The 24,519-nt window shown below is 45.0% G+C and overlaps 3 protein-coding genes across 25 annotated transcripts in view; all 3 read right to left on the bottom strand.

Annotated features, from left to right (window-relative positions):
• Positions 1 to 288: 288 nt before the first annotated feature.
• On the bottom strand, positions 289 to 6,366 carry AQP10 (aquaporin 10). The gene is made up of 7 exons (XM_055403765.1): positions 6,341 to 6,366; positions 2,758 to 2,837; positions 2,279 to 2,392; positions 1,588 to 1,725; positions 1,366 to 1,484; positions 902 to 1,119; positions 289 to 487 (listed from the first exon to the last, which is right to left on the bottom strand). Exons 1-7 carry the CDS (start codon positions 6,364 to 6,366, stop codon positions 289 to 291), a joined length of 894 nt encoding a protein of 297 aa, XP_055259740.1.
• Positions 6,367 to 19,199: 12,833 nt separating this feature from the next.
• HAX1 (HCLS1 associated protein X-1) lies at positions 19,200 to 22,020 on the bottom strand. Of its 2 annotated transcripts, none has more exons than XM_055404132.2 (7): positions 21,643 to 22,020; positions 20,904 to 21,163; positions 20,531 to 20,718; positions 20,062 to 20,113; positions 19,832 to 19,938; positions 19,613 to 19,703; positions 19,200 to 19,464 (listed from the first exon to the last, which is right to left on the bottom strand). In XM_055404132.2, the coding sequence occupies exons 1-7, from the start codon at positions 21,693 to 21,695 to the stop codon at positions 19,379 to 19,381; spliced, it is 837 nt and encodes a 278-aa protein (XP_055260107.1). In that variant the 5' UTR covers positions 21,696 to 22,020; the 3' UTR covers positions 19,200 to 19,378. The 2 variants fall into 2 exon arrangements, with proteins under 2 accessions (XP_055260107.1, XP_088691952.1); XM_088835826.1 differs by lacking the exon at positions 21,643 to 22,020 and adding an exon at positions 21,436 to 21,527.
• A 132-nt stretch (positions 22,021 to 22,152) lies between these two features.
• Positions 22,153 to 24,519, bottom strand: part of UBAP2L (ubiquitin associated protein 2 like) — a 46,003-nt gene continuing 43,636 nt past the window's right edge. For 4 of the 22 annotated variants that reach the window (XM_088835808.1, XM_088835804.1, XM_088835811.1 and 1 more), the window contains 2 exons: positions 24,460 to 24,510; positions 22,963 to 23,609 (listed from right to left, as the gene is read on the bottom strand). In XM_088835808.1, coding sequence (XP_088691934.1) covers positions 23,514 to 23,609; positions 24,460 to 24,510 — 147 coding nt within the window. In that variant the 3' untranslated portion in view covers positions 22,963 to 23,513. The other 18 variants (XM_055404106.2, XM_088835802.1, XM_088835803.1 and 15 more) reach the window with 11 other exon arrangements.

The following is a 24,519-nucleotide window of genomic DNA, read 5'->3' as shown; positions in this document are numbered from 1 at the left end:
TCGGCCCCCACCATCCTGCAGATTCCCGAAGCCTTCCCAATCCGGTTTCCAGGGTGCGCACCCTCTGGCGGCTACTTGCAGGAACTACGTTCTTGGAAGTCCAGGGTCCGAAAACCAGCCTGAGTCTGGTGCCTGAGCCTCCTCGTTCTCCCTATCCAGGCATCCTCCCCAGTTTAGGAGGAGATGCCCAGGGCCTGGCGTATTAATAAAGAGAAAGAACATCTTGTCACCAGGCATGGGGTCTCTGGCCCTCTTCAGTGTCCATGAGGGAGGTGAGGACTGTCAGAGTCACAGCTTACTCTCCTGTAGCTGAGTTGCAGCCGGACTTCCCGAGTCTGAGGCTTCCCGTTGGGCACACTCTAGATCCTGACATGGCTCTGAGTCTTCAGGATGGTGCTGTGCCACCAGCAGCTGGTATGTGGCTGTGCCAAGCGTGGCCCCCACTAGAGGGCCCACCACAGGAACCCACCACCAACCATTGCCAGCACTGCCAGACAAGAACAGAAGGGAGATATCAGGGTGAGTCCCTTAGCCTTCCCTCTGAAGAACTGAGGGTATTCAGAAAACTCCCTAAAGCAGTTCGTGGGGTGAGAGACACCAGAAAGAGTGTTGTGGCACCAAAGCATAGCACTCAGAGAGGAGGAGACCCCAGGAGAGCTTGATCTTTAGGGATTGTCTGATACATGCATTTTGTCGAACACAACCTCTAAATCTTACTGTTTCAATGAAAAGAGTAAAAGGGGAGAAAGGGGACAAGACATAAAGGGGGAAATGGGGCTTAGAGGAGGCTCAAACTGTCCTGAGATGCCAAGAGAACTATTGAAAAGGAGAGAGCTGGAGACCCAGGGCCAGAGCCCTTAGCAGAGGGATGTGAGTGGAAGCACACACCAGGGGAGGCTACCTGAAGACTTCAGGGCCCCAGCCAGCTATGCAGGTGAAAAGCCGTGGGCCAAGGTCCTGGGCAGGGTTGATTGGGAGCCCACAGTTGGCACCCATGGATAGCGTGATGGCCAGGATCAGTAACCCCAACACCACAGGCTCCAGACCTGCAGGCACTCCCTTGTTCCGTGTGTCCAGAATAGCCAGGATCCCCACCATTAGCATCCAGGTGCCCAGAACCTTGGGGTCAACAGAGGCAGGGGGACTCCCACCAGCTGCCAGGCGCTCCACCTGCCCTATCTCACCCAAACACTCCAGGCTGCCACCCCGTGGCATCTGACTTTGTCCAACTCAGGCAACTGGGGAACGTGAGATGCAAAGGTAAAGCCAGCCCCACAACACACCCAGAGCCTATGCAGCAGGCCGAGCTTCCAGGGGAAAAAGGGCAAAGGTTGTGGCTTTCCCGGGTCGCCCTCTTATGCCTACCTGATCCAGGAAGCCATTGCTCAGAGACAGATAAGGGGCAGGGTAGGTGGCAAAGCTGGAAGCCATCTCCTTGGGACCAGTCACTGTCAGGCTCCCACCTGTGTAGTTCTGTAGGGCATCTGTAGGGTAGGGGACACCCAGGATTTCCATCTTTGCTCATTCAAAGCTGCTCTAAGGCGTAGTTAACCACACACAGGTGCCCCCGACCTTGTTCTCTGTTACCGTAATAGAGAGCATAGGTGACTCCAGAGGCACAGGAAGCAGACAGCAACTGCACCAAGGAGTAAATGAGAAACGTGGCCCAGGGGAGGCGTCCCCAGAGGCAAACGGGCAGGGAGAAGGCTGGATTCAGGTGGGCCCCTTCAAGGATCAACAAAAGAAAACCAATATGCATTAAGTGTCACTATCAGGCACTGTCACCAGTTACACTGCTATTCCTCCCCACAACTCTTAAGTCAAATGTTACTGTTCTCATCACATACGTTAGGAAGGTGAGACTGAAGGAGGTTAAGCGACTTGTTAAGGTCATGCAGTGAAGCGAAGTTCAAACCTGGGTCTGTCTGCTCTTTCTATTACAGTACGTGATGCAATGTGAGTCTGAGGAACAAGCTGGTGAAGTCTTAAGCGAAGATGAACCCCAGAGGGCTTAGGTAGGAGACACAAGATGAGTGCATTTACCCGTGATGCCTTGCCGTAGAGCTCTGTCTACCTGAGTGGAGGCTTAATGTGAAGTGGGAGCGTAAGATACACAGAGAGAAGGGACTGGACTGGGCCAGAAGTATATCTCAGTCCAGGGCACTGTCAAGCTCAAGGGGATAATGTCTGTGAGTCACCAAGGGATCCGCCTTTTCACTATTACCAGATTCAAGTGTACATCCTACCCTGTCTGAGGACCAGACCTCACCCGCCTCACCTGAGACATCACCACTCACATAGATGGCTAGCATAACGCCCAGAGAGCCAGCCAGAAACACAGTGGAGAAGTTTCCTTTGGTTCCTACACTGGTGACAGCCTGGGCCAAAGACCCTGTATGAGGAGCTGGTGGAGAAAAGAACGATGAGTAAGAGGGAACCAAGAATAGGGAGCCTGGGAGACCCATAGGGGAGAGAGACTGGGAAGAGAGGGGAATGGCCAAGATTGATGAACGGACTTGAGGGATCAGCAAGAAAAATCAGAAGGGGGGGTGAGAGAAAAGATGGGAGAAACAGGGGAGAGTAAAGGAAGCGAAGGAGGGTAAGAGATGGAAGTGACAGGAATGAAAGGAGAAGGTAGGAGAGGAAGAGAGGAACAAGAGACTGATGCAGGGGTTGTCTTCCTAGTACACCCAGAGGGAGAGCAAAGACACTAGGAGGAGCCCGCCTCCCTTCTTTCCTCCCCCTCAGTTAGGCCGCCTACCATGAGCACAAACACAGCCAGAAACTCTGCCAGGCACTGCCGGGCCAGGAGCCTGCAGATACAGAGCCGGTCCTTGCTTTCAAACCAGAGACTGGATGGAGACCATAGTGGGGACACCACTCCCTCCATCTGCATAGACACGCTGCTGCTGCATAGACACGCTGCTGCTGCACAGCTCCTGCGTGTCAGGGGCAAAGATAAGGAAAAGACTTTAAAACCAATTAGCTCAGGTACTTGGAGAAGGAAATGGCAACCCACTCCAGTGTTCTTGCCTGGAGAATCCCAGGGACGGGGGAGCCTGGTGGGCTGCTGTCTATGGGGTCGCACAGAGTCGGACACGACTGAAGCGACTTAGCAGCAGCAGCAGCAGCAGCAGCAGCTCAGGTACTGACCAGCAGCTGATGTCTGTCTGTGCATGAGTGGAAGCTCGGGAGGACAGAGTTAACCAGAGAATGTGGGCAGACTGCGCACAGCCAGAGTCCGGAGTTTGCCCAGTGTCTGTCTCCTCTGTCAGCCCAGGTCTCCCAGGAGTAAGCAGCCTTCCCTTATGCTGACAAACTGCGGAGAGTAGCCTGCTTCATGTGCGTTAGTTCTCTTGGTCCTTGAACCAGCTGTGCAAAGCAGTGGTAGAGTGCGCCCACTATGCCACTGTACAGAGGACGAGGATATGCTGTGCTGAGGATGAGGATGAGGATGCGCCACGCTGAGGGTGAGGATGTGCCGCGCTGAGGATAAGGATATGCTGAGGATGAGGATATGCTGAGGATGAGCATGAGGATGCGCCACGCCGAGGATGACGATGCGCTGAGGATGAGGATGCGCTGTGCTGAGGGTGAGGATGCACTGAGGATGAGGATGCGCCGCGCTGAGGGTGAGGCTGCGCCGCGCCGAGGGTGAGGATGCGCTGCGCCGAGGGTGAGGATGCGCCGCGCTGAGGGTGAGGATGCGCTGCACCAAGAGCGCCTGAGTCTTCCCCAGGCCATGCGGCTAGTTAACAGCTAAGCCAGGCTTTTGAGTCTCCATCTGATGTTCCACAGTGCCTCTCCTGTGGAATGTGAAGTCTCTCCCCCAGTCATTTGGATGCTTGGAAGATTTAACATGCATCCAAGGAGATTGGACTGAAGACCGTAGGCTGCAGGAGTAAAACCCACGTCAGGAGCGCTTCTAGTCTCACCTTAACTAGAGAATGCTCAACCTTGTGTCTCTTGCCTTGGCTCCAAATGAAGGCTTCATGCCCCACTGAGCTCCACTTCCCCTTCTTTGGATGCTTGCCACTGTTATTCTGCTTAACACATAGCCACTTCCTACTTCTTCATATTTCAGGCCTCTAATTAAGATTCATTCAATGATGAATCAAGCGCTAGCCCCTAGGGAAACATAGTTTCTGCCCTCCTAGAGCTGATGCTCTAGTAGGTGGAAGCAGACAATACATAGACTTTTTTTTTTTTCCCTTTGCACCATGCCGCATGTGGGATCTTAGTTCCCTGATCAGGGATTGAACTGGTGCCTCCTTAACCACTGGGCACCTCCAGGAAAGTCCAATATACAGATTTTAAAAAATATATTGTATATTGTTTATGAGGTTCTTGAGAGCTGGACTATAGAACCCCAGGAGCAGGGGTGGGGGTGAGGAGCTCTAGCACAGTCCTGGGCACATCTCTGTGAAATGATACTTCCTTCCTGGTTTAGTGGATATTATAGTACTCCACCCAAGCCCCCTGTTCCGAGCCAGTGCGCCCTTCCCCAGCTTCTGGGAATAGCAGTGAGAGCACGCAGCTTCTTCCCTTGTGGCAGTGACTTCTGTGGCAGGAAACCGCTTCAGCCAACGTCATGTGCCCTCCTGTAGGGCCCAGTGAATGAATGGTTGATGCAGGGATTCAAAGACCAAGCAGAATTTGGTAGTATTGCACGTAGACCTGGATGCCAAGAGTGCTGGATCAAACGAAGTAGAACATAAAGTTAGATGTGGAAGAATTTATTAATAAGGGAGCACTCTCCTGGGACTTAGGATTTAAATCCTGGCAAGATCCCCCTGGAATCTTGATGAATACTCTTCTCGGAGGCTTGGGGAAAATGATAGCTCATGCTAAGAAAAGTAAAAATATCTAAACAACTCATTTACGTTGATGACCGTTATTGAAAAAAGGGAGAATACTCAGACCTTCTGAGGATTTTTGGACAAAGGATCTGAATTAACATTGACAGTTGACAACCCAAATTTGTACCCTGACCCCTTGTTAGAGAAGTAACACGTGGGGCCCAGATCATAAATGGAGTCCTGCGCTAAGGTCTGGTTCAAAGGATATTCACTGAGACCAGGGATCCACCAGGTGGTCACTTCCCCAATACCATAACATATAGTAGCAGTGGACATCCATTGCAGAACACTCAGTGGCTTTTGACCTGTAGAGTAAGTGATGAAGGCCAACTAGATGCCTGAGACTACCCAACCTCAAGAGAATAAATAAAACAATACCATATCCTAGGGAAAATGGAAGAGGTTAGTGCCACCCTCCAAGACACAAAGAATAAAAGAGAGGTGGCCCCTTTCATACCACCAGTTTGGCTCTTAAAAACTGGATAGATCATGACAGATGACAATGGTCTACCATAAACTTACTTAAAGAGTAACTCCAATTGCAATTGTTGTGTCCCAAATGGCAACTGTACAGGGCAGTTTAATACCACCTCTAGTTGGGAGCATGTAGTCATTAATCTGGTGAATATGTTATTTTCCATCCCAGACAGATCAGAAAGGAGGTCCACTAGCAGTTTCATCCACATGGGAAGTTGAGCAATATACACTTACAGTCTTCCCCAGGACTGTGTTAACTCTCTGGTCCTCTGTTGTAATAGAATCTGATGGGAGTTTGACTATTTGGACATTTTGAAAAACATCATATTGGTCCACTATACAATGGACCATTGAACAACACAGGTTTGAACTCTGTGGGTCCACTTATATATGGATTTTTTTCATTCAATATATATTATAGTACTACATTATCTGCAGGTGGTTGAATCCGTGGACACAGAGTCATATATTCGAAGGGCTAACTATGAAATTATACTTGGACTTTTGGCTGTGCAGATGGTTAGAAGCCCTAACCTCTGCATTCTTCAAGAGTCAACTGTATATATAACATCGTGCTAACCAGATCAGAAGAGGACAAAATGAAAGTATATTGGAGGTCCTGGAAAGACACATGATCAGAGGGTGGGAAACATTCCTGTAAAGGTCCAGGCAACTGCCACATTGGTGAAGTTTTCAGAGGTCCAGTGGTCTGGGACATGCTAGATATCCTCTCTGAGGCAAAGGACTGATTGTTGCACCTCATATCTTCCATCACTAAGAAAAAACACATTACCTATTTACTCAGGATTTAGGAGAAATACATTTCACACTTGAGAATACAACTCTGAAAAATTTACTAGCTGACAGTGAAGGCTGTCAACTTTGAGTGGGACCAAAGCAAAAAAGGCCCCTGCAGTCATATGACCCAGCAGACCTAATGAAACTAGAATATCTGTAGTGTGTGCGGTTTGGCAAGCTCTAATAGAATCATAATGTAGACCCACAGGGCTATGGAGCAAAGCCATGCCATCTGCAGCAGAGAAATACATATCATTTGAAGAGCAGCTCTTACATTTCATCAAGTGACCCAGTAGCCAGAACCATCACAAGCTGGACTCTACCTGATCCTTCATGTCATTAGGAAGGGTGGGCCCAGCAAGAACACATTGTAAAATGGAAGTGACATCTTTGGGTTCAGGCATAAGTAGGGTCAGAGAGCATAAAATAATTAGGGTCAGAAAATAAGTGACCCAGACTCTCATGTCATTCAACAAGCATCTCTCTGTCTCAGCTCACATGACCCTATTGAGAATCATCTTCATCCATTTGGGCTTCTGTAACATAATACCATAGACTGGGTGACTTATAAAAAAAAACATAAATTAACCTCATAGCTCTATAGGCTGCTAAGTCCAAAATCAAGGTGCCAGCAGATTAAATGTTTCCTGGTTCATAGACAGCTGTCTTCACACCGTGTCCTCACACGGAGGAAGGGGCAGAGGAGCCCTCTGAGGTCTCTTATGTAAGGGAACTAATCTGATTCATGCTCTGCCTAATGCTCTAATCACTTCCCAAAGGTCCCATCTCCAAATACCATCACACTGGGGGTTAGGTTTCAACACATGCATGGAGGGGGGCACAGACATTCAGCCTATGACAAGGATCCCTTGTGAACGAGGGATTAGAGAAGGAATAAGCTTGTTCAGACATGAGTTGGCATGGAATGTGGGTAAAAGCCAAAAATTGACTGCTGCTGCATTGCAACCCATCAGGAGTGGCCTGAAAAGACAGTGGTGAGGAGAGATCCTTCCAAGGGACAGAGATTTAGACAGTACATCTGATCATCCACTTTTTGTGGAACAAGAAGGTGAGAATATACATAGTCACAAGTAGCCTGGTAGTCTGGTCAGGGGCTTGAAAAGACAAAGAATGAAAAATTAGGGACAAGAAGGTCTGAGGATGAGATGTGGATGGACCTATAGGCGTAGTCTTAAAGTGTAAAGGTCTTTCTATCACACGTTAACACCCACCAAGAAAGCATCCATCGGGACATCCCTGGCAGTCCAGTGGTTAAGACTCTTGCTTCCTCTGGAGGGGGCACTGGTTTGATGTCTGGTCGGGGAACTAAGATCCCACATGCCTCACTGCTCAACCAAAAAAGGAAAAAAGAGAAAGCATTCATCATGGACGAGACACTAAACAACCAAAGAAGACAGAAAGATTTTGCCACTGTCCATCATCAACCACCCAGTTCCATTTGATGAATACACTGAGTAGAGAAACTGGTGGTGGGACAGAGGTTATCCATGGGTCCAGCAGTGTGAGCTCCGACTCACCAAGGCTCAGTCAGCTACTGCTGCTGCCAGCATGCAACTACCATTGAAAATGCCAACACTAACGGGACTTTCTGGCAGTCCAGTGGTTAAGACTCCAAGCTGCCAGTGCAGAGGGCCTGGGTTCGATCCCTGGTCAGGGAGCTAGGTCCCCCATGACCCAGCTAAGAATTTGCATACCTCAACTAAAACTTGGTGCAGCCAAATATATATATATATATAATCAGAGAAGGCAATGGCACCCCACTCCAGTACTCTTGCCTGGGAAATCCCATGGACGGAGGAGCCTGGTAGGCTACAGTCCATGGGGTCGCTAAGAGTCAGACACGACTGAGCAACTTCACTTTCACTTTTCACTTTCATGCATTGGAGAAGGAAATGGCAACCCACTCCAGTGTTCTTGCCTGGAGAATCCCAGGGATGGGGGAGCCTCGTGGGCTGCCGTCTATGGGGTCGCACAGAGTCGGACACGACTAAAGCGACTTAGCAGCAGCAGCAGCACTGAGCCTCTAATATGGTGCAGTCTCTTGAGGAGAAGAAGTAGATAATTAGGGATAAGTTGGGGACACTAGATTTCCCATCACTTTTGACTGGGATTGACACATATTCCGAGTATAGGCTTGCCTTTCCTGCCCATAGGGTCTTGGCTAATACCTCTCTATAAGGACTTACAGAGTACATGATCTATTGATACGGAATCCACCTTATATAATTTTAGACAAAGGGATCCACGTTACAGTAAAGGGGATGTGGCAGTGGGAACATGACCCAAAGATCCACTGATCCTACACTGCCCCACCCAGAGGCCACCAGTCTGATAGAGCAGTTTGGTGACCTCTTAAAGACACAGCTTCAAGATGAAACCCCAAGAGGGTTTGGACCATCTCCAAAATATACCCCCTAAATCAATAGGGTACCATCCTCCAGAATATAATATATACCCTAAATCAATGGCAACTGTATGATTCTGTATCCTCAGTAGGAAGATTACATGGATCTGGGAATTGATTGCATGGATGTATGATAGAAATCAAGCAGCCTCTACTTATCCGCACTCACAGTGAAACGTGGGGAATTTGATTTTGAGGTCCAGAAGTCCTGGAAACCAGAGATGTAATGCTTCCTCCAGGGGTCACAGTAAGAATCCCTTTATAACTTTGGGGTCTTGGTAGCAAGAGACCAGCAGGCAAGAAAAGAAGTCCTCCTACTGGCCGGAATAATTGACTATGATGAAGGATGGATGACTGCAGCGATATGAGGGAGCCAGGAAGAAAATGCTGGCATTCAGGTCATCCACTCTTGCTGTTACCATGCTCAGTTTTAACAGTAAATAGAAAAATATACCAGCCACAGCCTGGGAAGGGCATGGTAACCAAGGCACTCTCGAATGAAGGCCGGGGTCATCCCACTATCTGGCTGCCTAGACCAGCAGAGGCGCTCACCAAAGATAAGGAAAATCTAGAGTTAGTGGTGCAGAAGGGAGGATAATAAGAATCCACTGGAGCCCCCAAACCAATCGCAGTAGTTAAGGCTGTAGAGTTTTCCACTAAACATTCTCTTAAATTTCCTCCAAGAAATAAAACCAGAGTCCTATGGAAACTTTCCCCCGAACTGGGTAAACTAACCATAAGTATGGATCCAAGCAGTGGCAGTAGTAAACGGTTGTAGACACCATAGTGCTTCACCCAGATCTTCTCTTTAAGATCGCGAGCCTGTCCCAGCTACTGGGAAGATCAGTTGCTGATGGCTCTCAGCTGCCTCCCAACTAGAAATTAGCTCAGACACATTGAACTGTCTCATCCTATCCCAGCAGGTTTCCTGAAGTCAATGATGGGCTGATTCAAGGATACAAAGTCCAGGCCCCTTTGCCTTTTCAGTTCAGTTCAGTCACTCAGTCGTGTCCGACTCTTTGTGACCCCATGGAATACAGCACACCAGGCCTCCCTGTCCATCGCCAACTCCCAGAGTTTACTCAAACTGATGTCCATTGAGTCGGTGATGCCATTCAACCATCTCATTCTCTGTCATCCCCTTCTCCTCCTGCCTTCAATCTTTCCCAGCATCAGGGTATTTTCAAATGAGTCAGTTATTCGCATCAGGTGGCCAAAATATTCAAGTTTCAGCTTCAGCATCAGCCCTTCCAATGAACACACAGGATTCATCTCCTTTAGAATGGACTGGTTGGATCTCCTTGCAGTCCAAGGGACGTTCAAGAGTCTTCTCCAACACCACAGTTCAAAAGCATCAATTCTTCAGCACTGAGCTTTCATTATAGTTCAACTCTCACATCCATACATGACCACTGGAAAAACCATAGCTTTGACTAGATGGACCTTTATTGCCAAAGTAACGTCTCTGCTATTTAACATGCTTTCTAGGTTGGTCATAACTTTTCTTCCAAGGAGCAGGTGTCTTTTAATCTCATGGCTGCAGTCACCATCTGCAGTGATTTTGGAGCCCCCAAAAATAAAGTCTGTCACTGTTTCCCCATCTATCATGAAGTGATGGAACCAGATGCCATAATCTTAGTTTTCTGAATGTTGAGTTTTAAACCAACTTTTTCACTCTCCTCTTTCATTTCATTGAGAGGCTCTTTAGTTTTTCTTTGCTTTCTGCCATAACGGTGGTGTCATCTGCATATCTGAGGTTATTGATATTTCTCCCAGCAATCTCGTGTCAAGTTTTTGCTTCATCCAGCCCAGCGTTTCTCATGATGTACTCTGTATATAAGTTAAATAAGCATGGTGCCAATATACAGCCTTGACATACTCCTTTCCCGATTTGGAACCAGTCTGTTGTTCTATGTTCAGTTCTAACTGTTGCTTCTGGACCTGCATACAGATTTCTCAGGAGGCAGATCAGGTGGTCTGGTATTTCCATCTCTTGAAGAATTTCCCACAGTTTGTTGTAATCCACACAGTCAAAGGCTTTGGCATAGTCAATAAAGCGGAAGTAGATGTTTTTCTGAAACTCTCTTGGTTTTTCTATGATCCAGTGGATGTTGGCAATTTGATCTCTGGTTCCTCTGCCTTTTCTAAATCCAGCTTGAACATCTGGAAGTTCATGGTTCATGTACTTTTAAACCCTGGCTTGGAGAATTTAGAGCATTATTTTGCTAGTGTGTGAGATGAATGCAATTATGCAGTAGTTTGAGCATTCTTTGGCATTGCCTTTCTTTGAAATTGGAATGAAAACTGACCAGTCCTGTGGCCAGTGCTGAATTTTCCAAATTTGCTGGCATATCGAGTGCAGCACTTTCACAGCATCATCTTTTAGGATTTGAAATAGCTCAACTGGAATTCCATCACTTTGTTCATTGTGATGCTTTCTAAGACCCACTTGACTTCACATTCCAGGATGTCTGGCTCTAGGTGAGTGATCACACCATCGTGATTATCTGGGTCATGAAGATCTTTTTTGTTTAGTTCTTCCATGTATTATTGCCACCTCTTCTTAATATCTGCTTCTGTTAGGTCCATACCATTTCTGTCCTTTATTGTGTCCATCTTTGCAGGAAATGTTCCCGTGGTATCTCTGATTTTCTTGACGAGATCTCTTGTGTTTCCCATTCTATTGTTTTCCTCTATTTCTTTGCACTGATCACTGAGGAAGGCTTTATCTCTCCTTGCTATTCTTTGGAACTCTGTATTCAAATGGGTATGTCTTTTCTTTGCCTTTAATTTGGGACAGTGCAGAAGAATTATCTCCATTCCAGTTGCTTTTTAGTCGCTTGGTCGTGTCTGACTCTTTGGGATGCTATGGACTGTAGACAGCCAGGCTTCTCTGTCCATGGGATTCTCCAGGCAAGAGTATTGGAGTGGGTAGCCATTTCCTTCTCCAGGGGATCTTCTCGACCCAGGGATCGAACCCATGTCTCCGGTGTCTCCTGAATTGGCAGGTGGATTCTTTTACCACTGAGCCATCCAGAACTCCCTGTAAAATGCTAGGATCAGTTGAGGATTCAATTGCAACCACACTGTGTCAGCCGCTCCCTTTGTGGAATCTTTATTTCTTCAATTTCCTACAGGCATTTCTCTCAAGAGCACTCCTAAATAAATCTGCATTAAACTCTCCATATCAGAGTCTATTTCTAGGGGGACCCAATCTAAGACATATAGTCCTCCCAGCCCTACACACTGCCTCCTATGGGCCACCCTCCTTGAGCCTTTCAGGCTAAAGAATATCAAAACTCACCAAAACCTCCCCACTCCCTCTCTCTCTCTTCTGTTATTTTAAAGAAGAAAGGTAAGTCTTATTTTTGTAATTTCTCCTCCAACATGGGTGATTTCAAGAAGCCTATAGAAAATGATCTGAAAGGGATGTAGCAGTCAGTTCCCTATGACTTTTTAAAACTAACTCACCTAGTTTCCCTTCCAAAACAGCACTGCACATTAAAGACTTCACATTAAGGACTGCACATTAAGCACTGCATATTGGGACTTCCCTTGTGGTCCAGTGGTTAAGACTCCACACTTCCACTGTAGGGTGCATGGGTTTGAACACTGGTTGGGGAACTGAGATGCCATAACCTGTATGGGAAGGCCAAAAAAAAAGAATAAGAAGCAAATAAAAAATGAGAAACAGCTGTGCTTGTTAATTTACATGTTAAAAAGTTGCATTAAGTTTATTGTATATAAATAAACTTATATACAAATAAATTGTATTTAATAAACTGTATTAGATTTATAGGTTATTTTGGGCAGAATTGCTATCTTAATATTGTTTGTGTTCCAAGGAGGCTTCCCAGGTGGCGCTAGTGGTAAAGAACCTCCCTGCCAATGCAGGAGATACAAGAGGCCTGTGTTCAATCCCTGGGTTGGGAAGATCCCTTGAAGGAGGGCATGGCAACCCACTCCAGTGTTCTTGCCTGGAAAATCCCCATGGACAGAGGAGCCTAGTAGGCTATAGTCCATAGGGTCACACAGAGTCAGACACAACTGAAGCAACATATCACACACTGTGAACATGGTATTGCTCTCCTTTTATTTAGATTTTATCTCAGCAATTTTTGTAGTTTTCAATGGTAAGCTTTTGCACTTATTCTTCCAAAATTATCCTTAAATATTTTACTATTAGTTATGCTATTGTGAATGACTTAATGTCATTTTCAAATTGTTGCCAATATTTTTTTTGGTATATTGATCTTAATATCCTGAAACCTTGTGATACTCTTTTATTGTGGTCATTATTCAGTCGCCAAGTCGTGTCTGACTCTCCGCGACGCCATGGACTGCAGCACACGAGGCTTCCCTGTCCCTCACCATCTTCCAGAGTTTGCCCAAGTTCATGTCCATTGAATTGGTGATGCCATTTATTACTATTAGTAATTTTTTTTGTTGTTTATTCCTTAGGATCCTTTTTCTACATATAAAATCATGGTATCTTTAAATATAGTTTTACTTCTTCCTTTCCATTCCAAATATTTCATTTCATTTTCTGACCCTATTGTTCTAGCTGGATCATCTAGCATGATGTTCAATAGAAGCAGTGAGAGCACATAGCCTGGCTTTGTTCCTAATGTTAGTGAGAAAGCATCAGTCTTTTTCTATTAAATATCTTTTTATATTTAAAAAGATATACTCTCTTTTAGGCTTCTTTCATGTCTAAACATGACTATTATATTGCCATATTTAATTCATAGTTTAACTGGATATACAATTTTAGATTGGAAACAATTTTCCTTCAGTATTTTAAGTTGTCTTTTTAAATCCAGTATTGCTGTTAAAGTTTGAGAATATTGTGATTTCTCATCCTCTGATTTTTTTCTCTGTCTCAAATTAGCTGGATTCTCCTTCAACTCTAGTGTTCTGAAATTTCATATGATGTGCCTTGGAGTGGGTTTATTTTCATCCTTGGTATCTAGCACGTGGTGAGTCCTTTCATGTTAGAAAGTAATATCCTTCCCTTCTGAGATATTTTCTCAAGTTATTGATAAGTAAAAAGCCTCTTGATGAAAGTGAAGGAGGAGAGTGAAAAGTTTGGCTTGAAGCTCACCATTCAGAAAATGAAGATCATGGCAACTGGTCCCATCACTTCATGGGAAATAGATGAGGAAACAGTGGAAACAGTGTCAGACTTTATTTTTTGGGCTCCAAAATCACTGCAGATGCTGATTGCAGCCAGGAAATTAAAAGATGCTTACTCCTTCGAAGGAAAGTTATGACCAACCTAGACAGCATATTAAAAAGCAGAGACATTACTTTGCCAACCAAGGTCCATCTAGTCAAGGCTATAGTTTTTCCCATGGTCATGTATGGATGTGAGAGTTGGACTGTGAGGAAAGCTGATCGCCGAAGAATTGATGCTTTTGAACTGTGGTGCTGGAGAAGACTCTTGAGAGTCCCTTGGACTGCAAGGAGATCCAACCAGTCCATTCTAAAGGAGATCAGTCCTGGGTGTTCATTGGAAGGACTGATGCTAAAGCTGAAACTCCAACACTTTGGCCACCTCATGCGACGAGTTGACTCACTGGAAAAGAGTCTGATGTTGGGAGGGATTGGGGGCGGGAGGAGAAGGGGACGACAGAGAATGAGATGGCTGGATGGCATCACCGACTCGATGGACATGAGTTTGAGTGAACTCTGGGAGTTGGTGATAGACAGGGAGGCCTGGCGTGCTGTGATTCATGGGGTCGCAAAGAGTCGGACACAACTGAGCGACTGAACTGAACTGAACTGACTGAACTGAACTGATACCATTCTAGTTTGCTTTTTTCCTCCTATTTTCTATCTCTGTTATTTGGTCTGCTATCTTGGAGATTTCCTCAACTTTATCATCAAAATCTTTTGGTAATAGTTTTTCGTTTCTGTCACCTTTTTTTAAACTCCCAAAATTTCCTCTTATTTTGTTTATTCCTCTTTTGTAGCTTCTCGTTCTGGTTTATGGGTATATCATCTCATATTTCCAATAGAGTAAAGTTTTGTGTCCTTGCTAAATTTTTCTTTCTGCACAGTCTCTGTTTCTTCCAAGTTGCTTCTTTTGTTTGTGATTCTACATCCTTCCTCTTAAAAGCTGTCCACAGATGTCTGGTAACTGAAGCTCCATTTGTGTTTACAGTGGCACGCTATAAAGCTGATTAGAAAAATCAATTGCATTCTTATACACTAGAAGAGTTAGAAAAAAAAAGTGGGAGGACATATTCTACCAAATACAAATATAGTATTTAAAACTGTGATATGGGCACAAAGATAGGCAAATAGATTAATAGAAAAGAGTGGAAATTGTAACATTTGTACATATATTTGTATATATATTTCCAAATATAAAAAAATGAAGTTGGTCCCCTGATTCACACCGTATAGGGAGATAAATTCCGAGTGGATTTTTTTTTTAATATTTATTTATATTGCTGTGCTGGGTCTTAGTTGTGGCACTTGAGATCCTTAGTTGCAACATGCAAACTCTTAGTTGCAGCATGGGGGATCGAGTTCCCTGACCAAGAATCGAACCCAGGCCCCCTGCCTTGGGAGCGTGGGGTCTTAGCCACTGGACCACCAGGAAAGTCCTGATTTTACTCTTAAAAAAGATAAAAACTTTAAAAAAACTTAAAGAAAACATACAGATCTTTCTCAACTTACCATGAGGTTTTGTCCCTATAAACTCATCATAAGTTGAACATGCCTTTAATACATCCAACCTAGTGAAAATCACAACCTAATCTAGCCTACCTTATACATGCTCAGAACACTTAGATTAGCCTACAGTTGGCCGCAATCATCTAATACAAAGCCTATTTTATAATAAAATGTTGAGTATCTTATGTTATTGGACACCATACTGAAAGTGAAAAACAGCACAACTGTTTGCCCTTGTGATGCTGTCGCTACCTAGCATACTGACAGAGTACTTACCACATATCACTAGCCCGGAAAAGACCAAAACTCAAAATCTGAAGTACACTTTCTCCTGAACACATGTCACTTCTGCACCACCATGAAATTGAAAAATTGTTAAGTCAAATCATAATTTGGGGAGGACTGTCTCTTGTGTTTTGAGATACGTGTTCTTGTGATATGTATTCCTTTAGAAAAACCTCTTTAGGGAATTCCCTGGCAGTTCAGTGGTTAGGACTCCATCTTCTCACTACTGGCAGGCCTGGGTTCAATTCCTGGTCAGGAAACTAAGATTCCAGAAGCTGTGCCCCTGCCCCCCAGATCCCTTTATTATCATTTTATTAGGGTTTCCAGAAGGAACAGAGGTAAATTTGTCAGCTCTGCCATTCTAAACCATAATGCTAAAAACTTTTTAAATGAGAAAAATAGCCAGTAATTTTTAAAAATTGAATTATAGATGACTTATGTTAGTGTCAGGTGTAGAGAAAAGTAATTCTTTTTGCAGCCGATATTCCATTATAGGTTATTATAAGATAATGGATATAATTCCCTGTACTATACAGTAAAAATCCTTGTTACTTTATCTGTTTTATACAAAGTAGTTTGTATCTGTTAATCCCTTACTCCTAATTTGTCCTCCTTCCATCCCTCTGCCCTTTGATAACCATAAGTTTGTTTCCTAAGTCTGTGAGTCTGTCTCTCTCTTTTATGTACATTCTTTTGTGTTATTTTTTAGATTCCACATATAAGTGATATATAGTATTTGTTTTTCACTGACTTATTTCACTAAACATAATATTCCCTAGGTACATCCACAATGCTGTAAATAGAAGTGTTAATATTTTACTTTTTAAAGGCTGAGTAATATTCCATTCCATATATATATATATACAGACACCATTTTAAAGCTATCAAGTGTCACTTATTAAATTCAAAATGATGTCATCAAAACAAAGATTTGTACAGATTTTTTTACTTCCTTGCAGAAATCACATATTACAAAAATTTTTTTAATTGAAGTATAGTTGATTTACAATGCTGTGTTAGTTCTAGGTCTACAGCAAAATGCTTCAATTACATATGTATAATCTGCTAAAGCTGAAACTGCAATACTCTGGCCACCTCATGTGACAAGTTGACTCACTGGAAAAGACTCTGATGCTGGGACAGGTTGGGGGCGGGGGGAGAAGGGGACGACGGAGAATGAGATGGCTGGATGGCATCACCGACTCTGTGGACATGAGTTTGAGTGAACTCCGGGAGTTGGTGATGGACAGGGAGGCCTGGCATGCTGTGATTCATGGGGTCGCGGAGAGTCGGACACGACTGAGCGACTGAACTGAACTGAACTGAATCTGCTTCAGATTCATTTCCCTAATAGGTTTTTACAAAATAAACTATGGTTCCCTGTGCTAAATAGTAGGTGTTCGGTTATCTACTTTTTATACAGTAGGGTATGTATGTTAATCTCAAACTCCTAGTTTATCCCTGCCCCACCTTCCCCCTTTGTAATCATAAGTGTTTTCTATGTCTGTGGGTTTATTTTTGTTTTGTATATAAATTCATTTGTATTTTTTTAGATTTCAAATATAAGCAATATCATATGGTATTTGTCTTCTGCCTGGCTTACTTCACTTAGTATGATAATCATTACGACCATCCATGTTGCTGCAAATGACATTATTTCATTCTTTTTTTATGCCCAAGTAATATTCCATTGTATATGAGAATCCCATGGACAGAGGATCCTGGAGGGCTACAGTCCATTGCGTTACAAAGAGTGGGTCACAACTGAAGTGACCTAACACATGCATATATATATATATATATATATATACATACATATATAAATACACACACACATCTTTTTAACCCAATTGTCTGTGGACATTTAGGTTGCCTCCATGTTGTTACTGTAAATGATTCCGCTATAAACATTGGGGTGCATGTACCTTTTCAAATTATTCTTCTGATTCTTTCCTGATATGTACCCAGGAATGGAATTACTGAATCATATGGTAGCTCTATTTTTAGTTTAAGGAATTTCCATATTGTTTTCCATAGTGGGTTCATCAATTTACATCCCCATCAACAGTGTGAGTTCCCTTTTTCCCACATCCTCTCAGTTCAGTTCAGTCGCTCAGTCGTGTCCGACTCTTTGTGACCCCATGAACCGCAGCATGCCAGGCCTCCCTGTCCATCACCAACTCCCAGAGTCGACGTAAACCCATGTCCATTGTGTTGGTGATGCCATCCAACTATCTCTTCCTCTGTCGTCCCCTTCTCCTCCTGCCCCCAATCCCTCCCAGCATCAGAGTCTTTTCAAATGAGTCAGTTCTTCGCATCAGGTAGACAAAGTATTGGAGTTTCAGCTTCAACATCAGTCCCTCCAATGAACACCCAGGACTGATCTCCTTTAGGTTGGACTGGTTGGATCTCCTTGCAGTCCAAGGGACTCTCAAGAGTCTTCTACAACACCATCCTCTCAAACACTTGTTATTTGTAGACTTCTTGATGAGTCATTTGGACAGATATGAAGTGATACCTCATTGTGATTTTGATTTTCATTTCTATAATCATAGCTAAAGAGTCTAATAATGTCTGACTCTTTGTGACCCCATGGGCTATAATCCATGGAATTCTCCAGGCCAGAATACTGGAGTTGGTCGCCTATCCCTTCTGCAGATCTTCCTGACGGAGGAATTAAAGTGGGGTCTCCCACACTGCAGGCGGATTCTTTACCAGCTGAGCTACCAGGGAAGCCCCTAATAATTAGCCATGTTAAGCATCTTTTCATGTGTCTGTTAGCCATCCACATGTCCTCTTTGGAAAAATATCTGTTCATGTCTTCTGCCCATTTTTGATGGGATTTTATTTTTTTTGCGGGAGGATGGGGCACACAGCATGTGGAATCTTAGTTTCGACTAGGGATCAAATCAATGCCCCATGCATCAAACCAATGCCCCATGCATTAACCACTGGACCACCAGGGAAGTCCTGATTGGATTTTTTAATATTGAGTTCTATGAGTTCTTCATATATTTTAGTTACTAACCCCTTGTCAATCATATCATCTGCAAGTATTTTCTCCCATTCCATAGGCTGTCTTCTTGTTCTGTTGGTTTCTTTTGCTGTGCAAAAGCTTTTAAGTTTAATTAGGTTCCATTTATTTTTGCTTTTTTTTTGCCTTGGGAGACTAATCCAAGAAAATATTGCTACAATTTATGTCAGAGAATGTTTTGCCTATGTTCTCTTCTAGAAGTCTTATGGCTCCATGTCTTACATTTACATCTTTTTTTCTATCTGGTGTAATGGAAAGTTCTAATCTACTTGTTTTGTGTCCAGCTTTTCCAGTACCACTTGCTAAAATGACCAATAGTGCTTCGCTAGTTATATTTTCTCTGAATTATCCAATCATAGTAAATTCACACAAAGGGAAGCAGTTTTTCCCCTACACTTACATACATCATTCTTTTAAAACTGATGCATCTGCATGTAGAAATTTCCCTGGAACTATCACTAGTTATCTATTCATAAGGAAAATAATCTCCTAAAGGTACCTGGTCCTTACTTATCAAAATCAGTTTTGCAAGTAAAGCAAAAAATTAAGAGATAATTTTTTGTGGGCCAAGTTAATCTGGGAAGTCCTGGATAGTGTGAGAAAGTGGAATAGCCACGACAAAACCAAGACCAAAGAATTAGCATAAATAAAGGTTTTATTGGTCAGTCTGGGTGACTGACATACTGACAGACCTTCAGTTCACTGGTCCACACACCCGAGGTCCTGAGGTGGCAGGAAGACAACTAAGCCCGTTAACACGGAGCAAAAGGCGGGAGGTGGAAAGAATCTAAAGGCCTCTGAGATTAATTAAGAAGGCTACCGGGACCGGAACCAACGTCCTAGGAACAAATCCAGGATGGAAGAGGAATCATCCAGGGATGGAGGTGTTGGTGATTCTGGACCTAAGGGAAAAAGTGATACACACAGGCTAAACGAAAGAGATTGGAAAGAGGCAAAGGAGAGCAGTAATGTTAAAGGGTAGGAGAGTAACGGTTTTCCTTTCCCATGGAATTAAGAGATGGATCCCTTTGATTTATACTCTTCACTTACCATCTCTAGGACTGCCGCCTGCCTCTTGATGGGTTACTGTGGTCTCTTTCCGGCCCTCACTGTCCACCACAGTCCGGCGCTCCTCTATAGTCTACAAGGAGAAGTCCCCCCACCATATCCCTAACATCACTAAAGGTGAGTTCACTGGTTTCTTTACACAGTCCCCCTTTCCAGAACATTCCCTGGTCACAGTTGCCTTTACCCTCTCTCCCAACTCACCCCATCTGGCTTAGTGATCTTGGTCACAGAGACACTCTTGAAATAGGATTTGGGTTGGGGCTGTAGAACCGGGCCAAGACCCTCCTGAGAAACCTGGGAATCAAGATCTAGAAGGGCACAGAAAGGAAACAAGAAAGAGTCCAAAGCGGAGAAGGGAACAAATGTGGCAGACAGAAATTTCAGGGAGGGAGACCAAAGGGCTGGTAAATGTCCTCTCCCTCCAGACTTACCATTGTCTTCTCTGGCTCTAGAGTGGGGGGTCACAGGCCATGTATCATCAAACTGTAGAAGAAGCCAAAGTAGGACAAATGACACTTTTCAATCTGAAATTTGAGGGGCCCCAGAACCCAAACTATTTCCAAGTTCCAAAACCACTTTTTTCAGGAGAAATGATCCCAGCAGGATGGCTTTCTTTACTCATTCCTCCTCCTTCCTATCTGATTCATGTATTTCTCTACGAAAAAGCATTCCTGAACTGACACTTTTCTGTCCTCCTTCAACATTTCTGCTTTCTCCAAGCACCGTCTACAGTAAATTTTTAACAAAGAGCAGAACTCCCATTTCCTCCCAAAGAAAATCCTACACAAAGCCATAGAAAACAGATAAATACAATCCAAGTCTGCTAAGATTCCAGCAAGGTTTCCAGTCTTTGCAGTCAGTCTTCTTTACAGCTCCCACTTCAGGCCCAGATGTACTCACCCTATGAAAAGGTCTCTGGGGGCCCCAGTCTGGTGCTGGTTTGGGGGATTCAGATCTTGCATCACTCTCCAAGCCCCCACCAAAGATCTTAGGCTGGTGACTATCTGGATACTTAAGCATTGAGTCGCGAAGTGTCTGTCCTTCCTGCCGTCTCTCACCAGGTGTCTCTGACTCAGGACCTGGAAGTTCTGCAGAAAGGTGGCACGTGGATGCTGGGAGTGGGAAAGGACTTGGGCTCTTTTAGATCTCCTTGAAATCATCAGCTTTCTCACGCTTCCCAACCCCCAACTACTCTCTGCAAGTCTTTTTTTTTTTTTTTTCACCCACCGACCCAGCAGAAACCACAGGTTCTTCCCCAGGAGCAGCCACACACCAGGAGGGCGGGAAGGCAAGGTCCAGGCCCCCATCTCGCTGAAGATGTTATTGAAATCCCGTACTAGGTCATCAAAGCCGAAGTTATCGTGGAAACGCATTCCTCCTCCTGGGCTGAAGCTGAAGCCAAAGCTAAATTCCTCGGGGGGCTGGGGACCCTCAAACCTCGAGTTTCCACGGCCCCACGTGGCTCCTTCTTCTTCCTCTTCCTCATCTTCGTCTTCATCGCGAGTCATTCCTCCAAAAAAGGGATCTCTGTGGCTAGGGATGGAGGCAGATTAGCCACCAAAATTTCAGCACTACTTAAACCGTAACGTCAGCTCATGCGCGACAGAGTGGGACAAGAGTTGGTATCTGAGAATCTGAAGCGAGGGCAGAAGACTGGCCATCGGTTTTGTTTTGCTTCATCAGTCAGTCCTCGCCTCGTGCCCCGCCCCCCACGCTACCCTGCGGTCTTTCTTAAGTGTTTCCCAGCCCCTGCCCTCTTCCCCAGAGCCCCATTGTCTTCCCCACCCGGTCCCCTGTTGCATCACCCTAGATTGGAGAAAGGCTTAAGCGGTTGTTTCTTCTCTTAACGACCTCCCTGGTTACTGTCGGGGTATGTGTTCAATGTTGACCTTCTTTTCCGCAGGAGTTGTAGGGGGGTAGAAAAGGATGTTTTTCCAAAAATAGGGTGTCAAGGTTCAAGCTCCCCTCAGAGTACTCCCGCCCCTCCGTGTCTGGCCCGAACCCGCGCTCACCTCCGAGGTCCAGAAAAGCCGAAAAAGCCCCGAAAGAGGTCAAAAAGGCTCATTCCCGTAATGGGACTCGAACCTTCGAAGCCCACAGCTGGCAGCAGCCAGAGTTCCGCTGTCGGAAATTGAGCGAAGCGTCAGAACACGCTGCCGGAAAGCAAGTATGCGATCGCACACTGTCGTAAAACAACCGTAAGCCGGCCGTCGCTGAAGGGCGGGGCGGGCGATCCTATCATTCTAAAGGCTTTCAGTTTTGCCCCCATCTGTTTCCTGTGAAGGGAGTGGGCATACTGGATTTTTATTTCCCAACGAACACTTGCCCTCTAAGCCAATTCTTTTGGCCGACCAACCCACTCCAATGGGGTTTCGAGGGTTTGACGCTTGATGGCACTGGAGCCAGCCACCAGAGGGCACCCCACCCACACAAACGAACCGGACCCAGACCCTCCCTCATTGTAGACTCACCCCACCCACGGACCAGTGTTCTGCCTTAACCCACCTCGCTCCCTTCTTTCATCCAGTTTGTTTCTCGCCCGACTTAAGTCTAGTATTAGAGTAATGGACAAAATGTATCAAGCTCCTTCAACTTTAATGACACCCCCAGAGTAAAACACAGGAATGCATGGACTTAACTTCATCTCTCCAGCAGTTTGTCAAGGTAGACTCTGCAACCATCAGAATAGACTTTGTAAGAGAGCAAGGGAAATCAAGTTTTGGGAAAGAAGAATTTGGAGGTATAAGTATCCCCTTTTACCTATCAGTGACTTTCAAAGCCTCTCTCGCTCTCTGTACCCCCACCTCCTTCCCAAACCTGGCCTTGCTCTAGCCTCCTCCTTTTCAAGGGTTTGGATATTAGCTATGTGAAATGAAAACACTCAAGAAGCAAGACTTACTGCTTCAGTTTTGCTAGTCAACAGTGCATGTTTTGCCCTCATTTCTTTCCAGTTCATTTGCCTGGACCCATCTAAATTAAACTTTGATTCTATTGATACAAAGTGATTTCTTTCCGTTTTTGCTTAATCCTCTCCCTTTCCACCCAGTATCAGCTATCCCACTCCCTTCACTGCCTAAAATCTGCTACAGATCTGAAGGAAATGAAGATTTGCAATGATTCTGTACAGGCACCACTGTGAAATTTTTGAGGGAGGGCGAGGGAATCCCCTCAAGGGCAGCACATTAAGGTCAGAGGAGTTCTTAAAGGGCGAAGATCTCGTTTTTATTCCACTGCCTTCGGGGCCTGCTAGAGAAGGCCCAGTTGGTACAGTAATATTTATTCACCAAGCTGGTCATCGACGAGACTGAGGACATCCTAGACGGAGCAAGAATGGGCAGAGGCTGAAGGTAGAGGTTTTCTTTTTATATATACAAGACACATTAATCCATTAAATTTGAGGACACAGTACAAAAAAAAAACCACTTCAACTAATTCATCTGACAATGCTGTTCATATTCATGACGCCATTTTTTGTTGTTGTTGTTTTGTTTCCTAATAATAAAGGAGGAGACTTAGGGCTGTTGGGCTGATATATATTTGGGGGTCCCCCCTCCCCACTTCCCCCACACACCACCAGGGTGAACAGGAGGAGGAGAAGAGAAGGCAGGGCCCACAGCAAAGTTTCATAATCTTGAATGCAAGGGAGGAGGAAGAGAGGAAAGGAAGAAAAAAAAAGAGAAAATACAAATCCTATAATACATACAACAGAGTGGGGATGGTATGGGAATGGGACAGACATGAAGCTGAGGCATGGGGTGGGCCGCTGGGGGTGGGGGGTAGCGGAACCCCCCCCACATTCTTTTCTCTCTTTGATGCTGTTTCCATAGTTGCCAGGCTGAGAAGCCCTCTCAGAAGATGGGATCGGGAGAAGAGGATCGGGGCCTCAGTTGGCCCCCCAGCTGTAGCTGTTGTAGGCAGACTTGTTGGTCTGGGGCTTCTGCGGGATGGAGCTGGTCTGGCTACGTTGCCCGCTGCCCGTCTGCAGGGGAATGGGAGGGTGAATGGGGAGGAAAAAGATGTCGAGTTAGTGGGACAAATTTATGACATCTTCAAGTGGAGATTTAGAAATTGTTTTACTCTCCCATTCCCCTGGCTTAGAAACTACTCTGAATCTCGCTTCTCAACCATCAGAATTTGGTTTATATAGCAGTTAAGAGCACCTCTGACAAGTAAAAAAAGCACCTATAAACTTTAAATAAGGGAAGGATGAAAAGAGGGCAGGATACTTTTGGAGGCAAGATAGTGAATCAGTTCTACTCATTTTCAGTTCCACCTCCCCCCACCCCTCAAACCTATCCTCGCCTGTTCCAGAAGGCTACTCTTCTAGAGAGAATTATGGCCTCTTGGAGATGGGTAATCATAAGATGATTTCACTTTCATTGATCCCTATAAATGCCTCAATTTGGGTATCTGTAGTTGAGAGCAAGGAAGTCCTTACTCTAGCTTCCCAAGCCACCTATGGGGAAGGGGGAGAGGTCACTTGCACTACCCCAGGGCTCCCCAGCCCTATTACACATCACATCTGTGAGCCTATTTCAGGGAAGATAAGAGAGTCTGAGGCCCCAGGCTCCAGATGCTGCTCCAAGAATCCTTTCCATTCCAGTAACCAAGTGTTTCAAAAGTCAGGGAAGGGTAGAAAGAAAAAGAGAGCATTGAGGAGGGGAGGACAAGAGAGGAACGGGAGGCCAGAGAGCTCAGCAAGGTGTTGTGTTTGTGTATCCCGACTTGTGACCGTGCAATCTCTTCTCTTCAAGTTCCCTGAGACTGTGGAGGTGAAATGGGGACTGAAAAGGAGTGGGTTCAAGCATATCATCATTCAGTTTCATTACCTGCTCCTCCTGCTGGCGCTGGCAACAGAGAATCATCTGCAAATATGGTAGCTGAGGCAG

This window comes from Moschus berezovskii, chromosome 4 (assembly GCF_049115385.1).
Source record: "Moschus berezovskii isolate FMDL1 chromosome 4, NW_MosBer_1.0, whole genome shotgun sequence".
In the NCBI taxonomy this organism is placed as follows: Eukaryota; Metazoa; Chordata; class Mammalia; order Artiodactyla; family Moschidae; genus Moschus; species Moschus berezovskii.
Note: the sequence above shows the minus strand (reverse complement) of the source record. Positions and strands in the feature narration are given on the sequence as shown.

Bases quoted from the DNA above. Each gene is read 5' to 3' on its own strand.
- AQP10 (XM_055403765.1), bottom strand. From the start codon at position 6,366: ATGGCATGGCTTTGCTCCATAGCCCT. The intron at 1,726-2,278 runs GTGAGGCGGGTG...TGATCCTTGAAG, and splicing joins TGTGAGTGGTGATGTCTCAG to GGGCCCACCTGAATCCAGCC. The intron at 1,120-1,365 runs GTAGGCATAAGA...GTTGACCCCAAG, and splicing joins GCAATGGCTTCCTGGATCAG to GTTCTGGGCACCTGGATGCT.
- HAX1 (XM_055404132.2), bottom strand. From the start codon at position 21,695: ATGAGCCTTTTTGACCTCTTTCGGGGCTTTTTCGGCTTTTCTGGACCT. The intron at 21,164-21,642 runs GTGAGCGCGGGT...CTCCATCCCTAG, and splicing joins GGCTTTTCTGGACCTCGGAG to CCACAGAGATCCCTTTTTTG. The intron at 19,465-19,612 runs GTAAGTGAAGAG...TTTTTCCCTTAG, and splicing joins AGGCGGCAGTCCTAGAGATG to GTCCAGAATCACCAACACCT.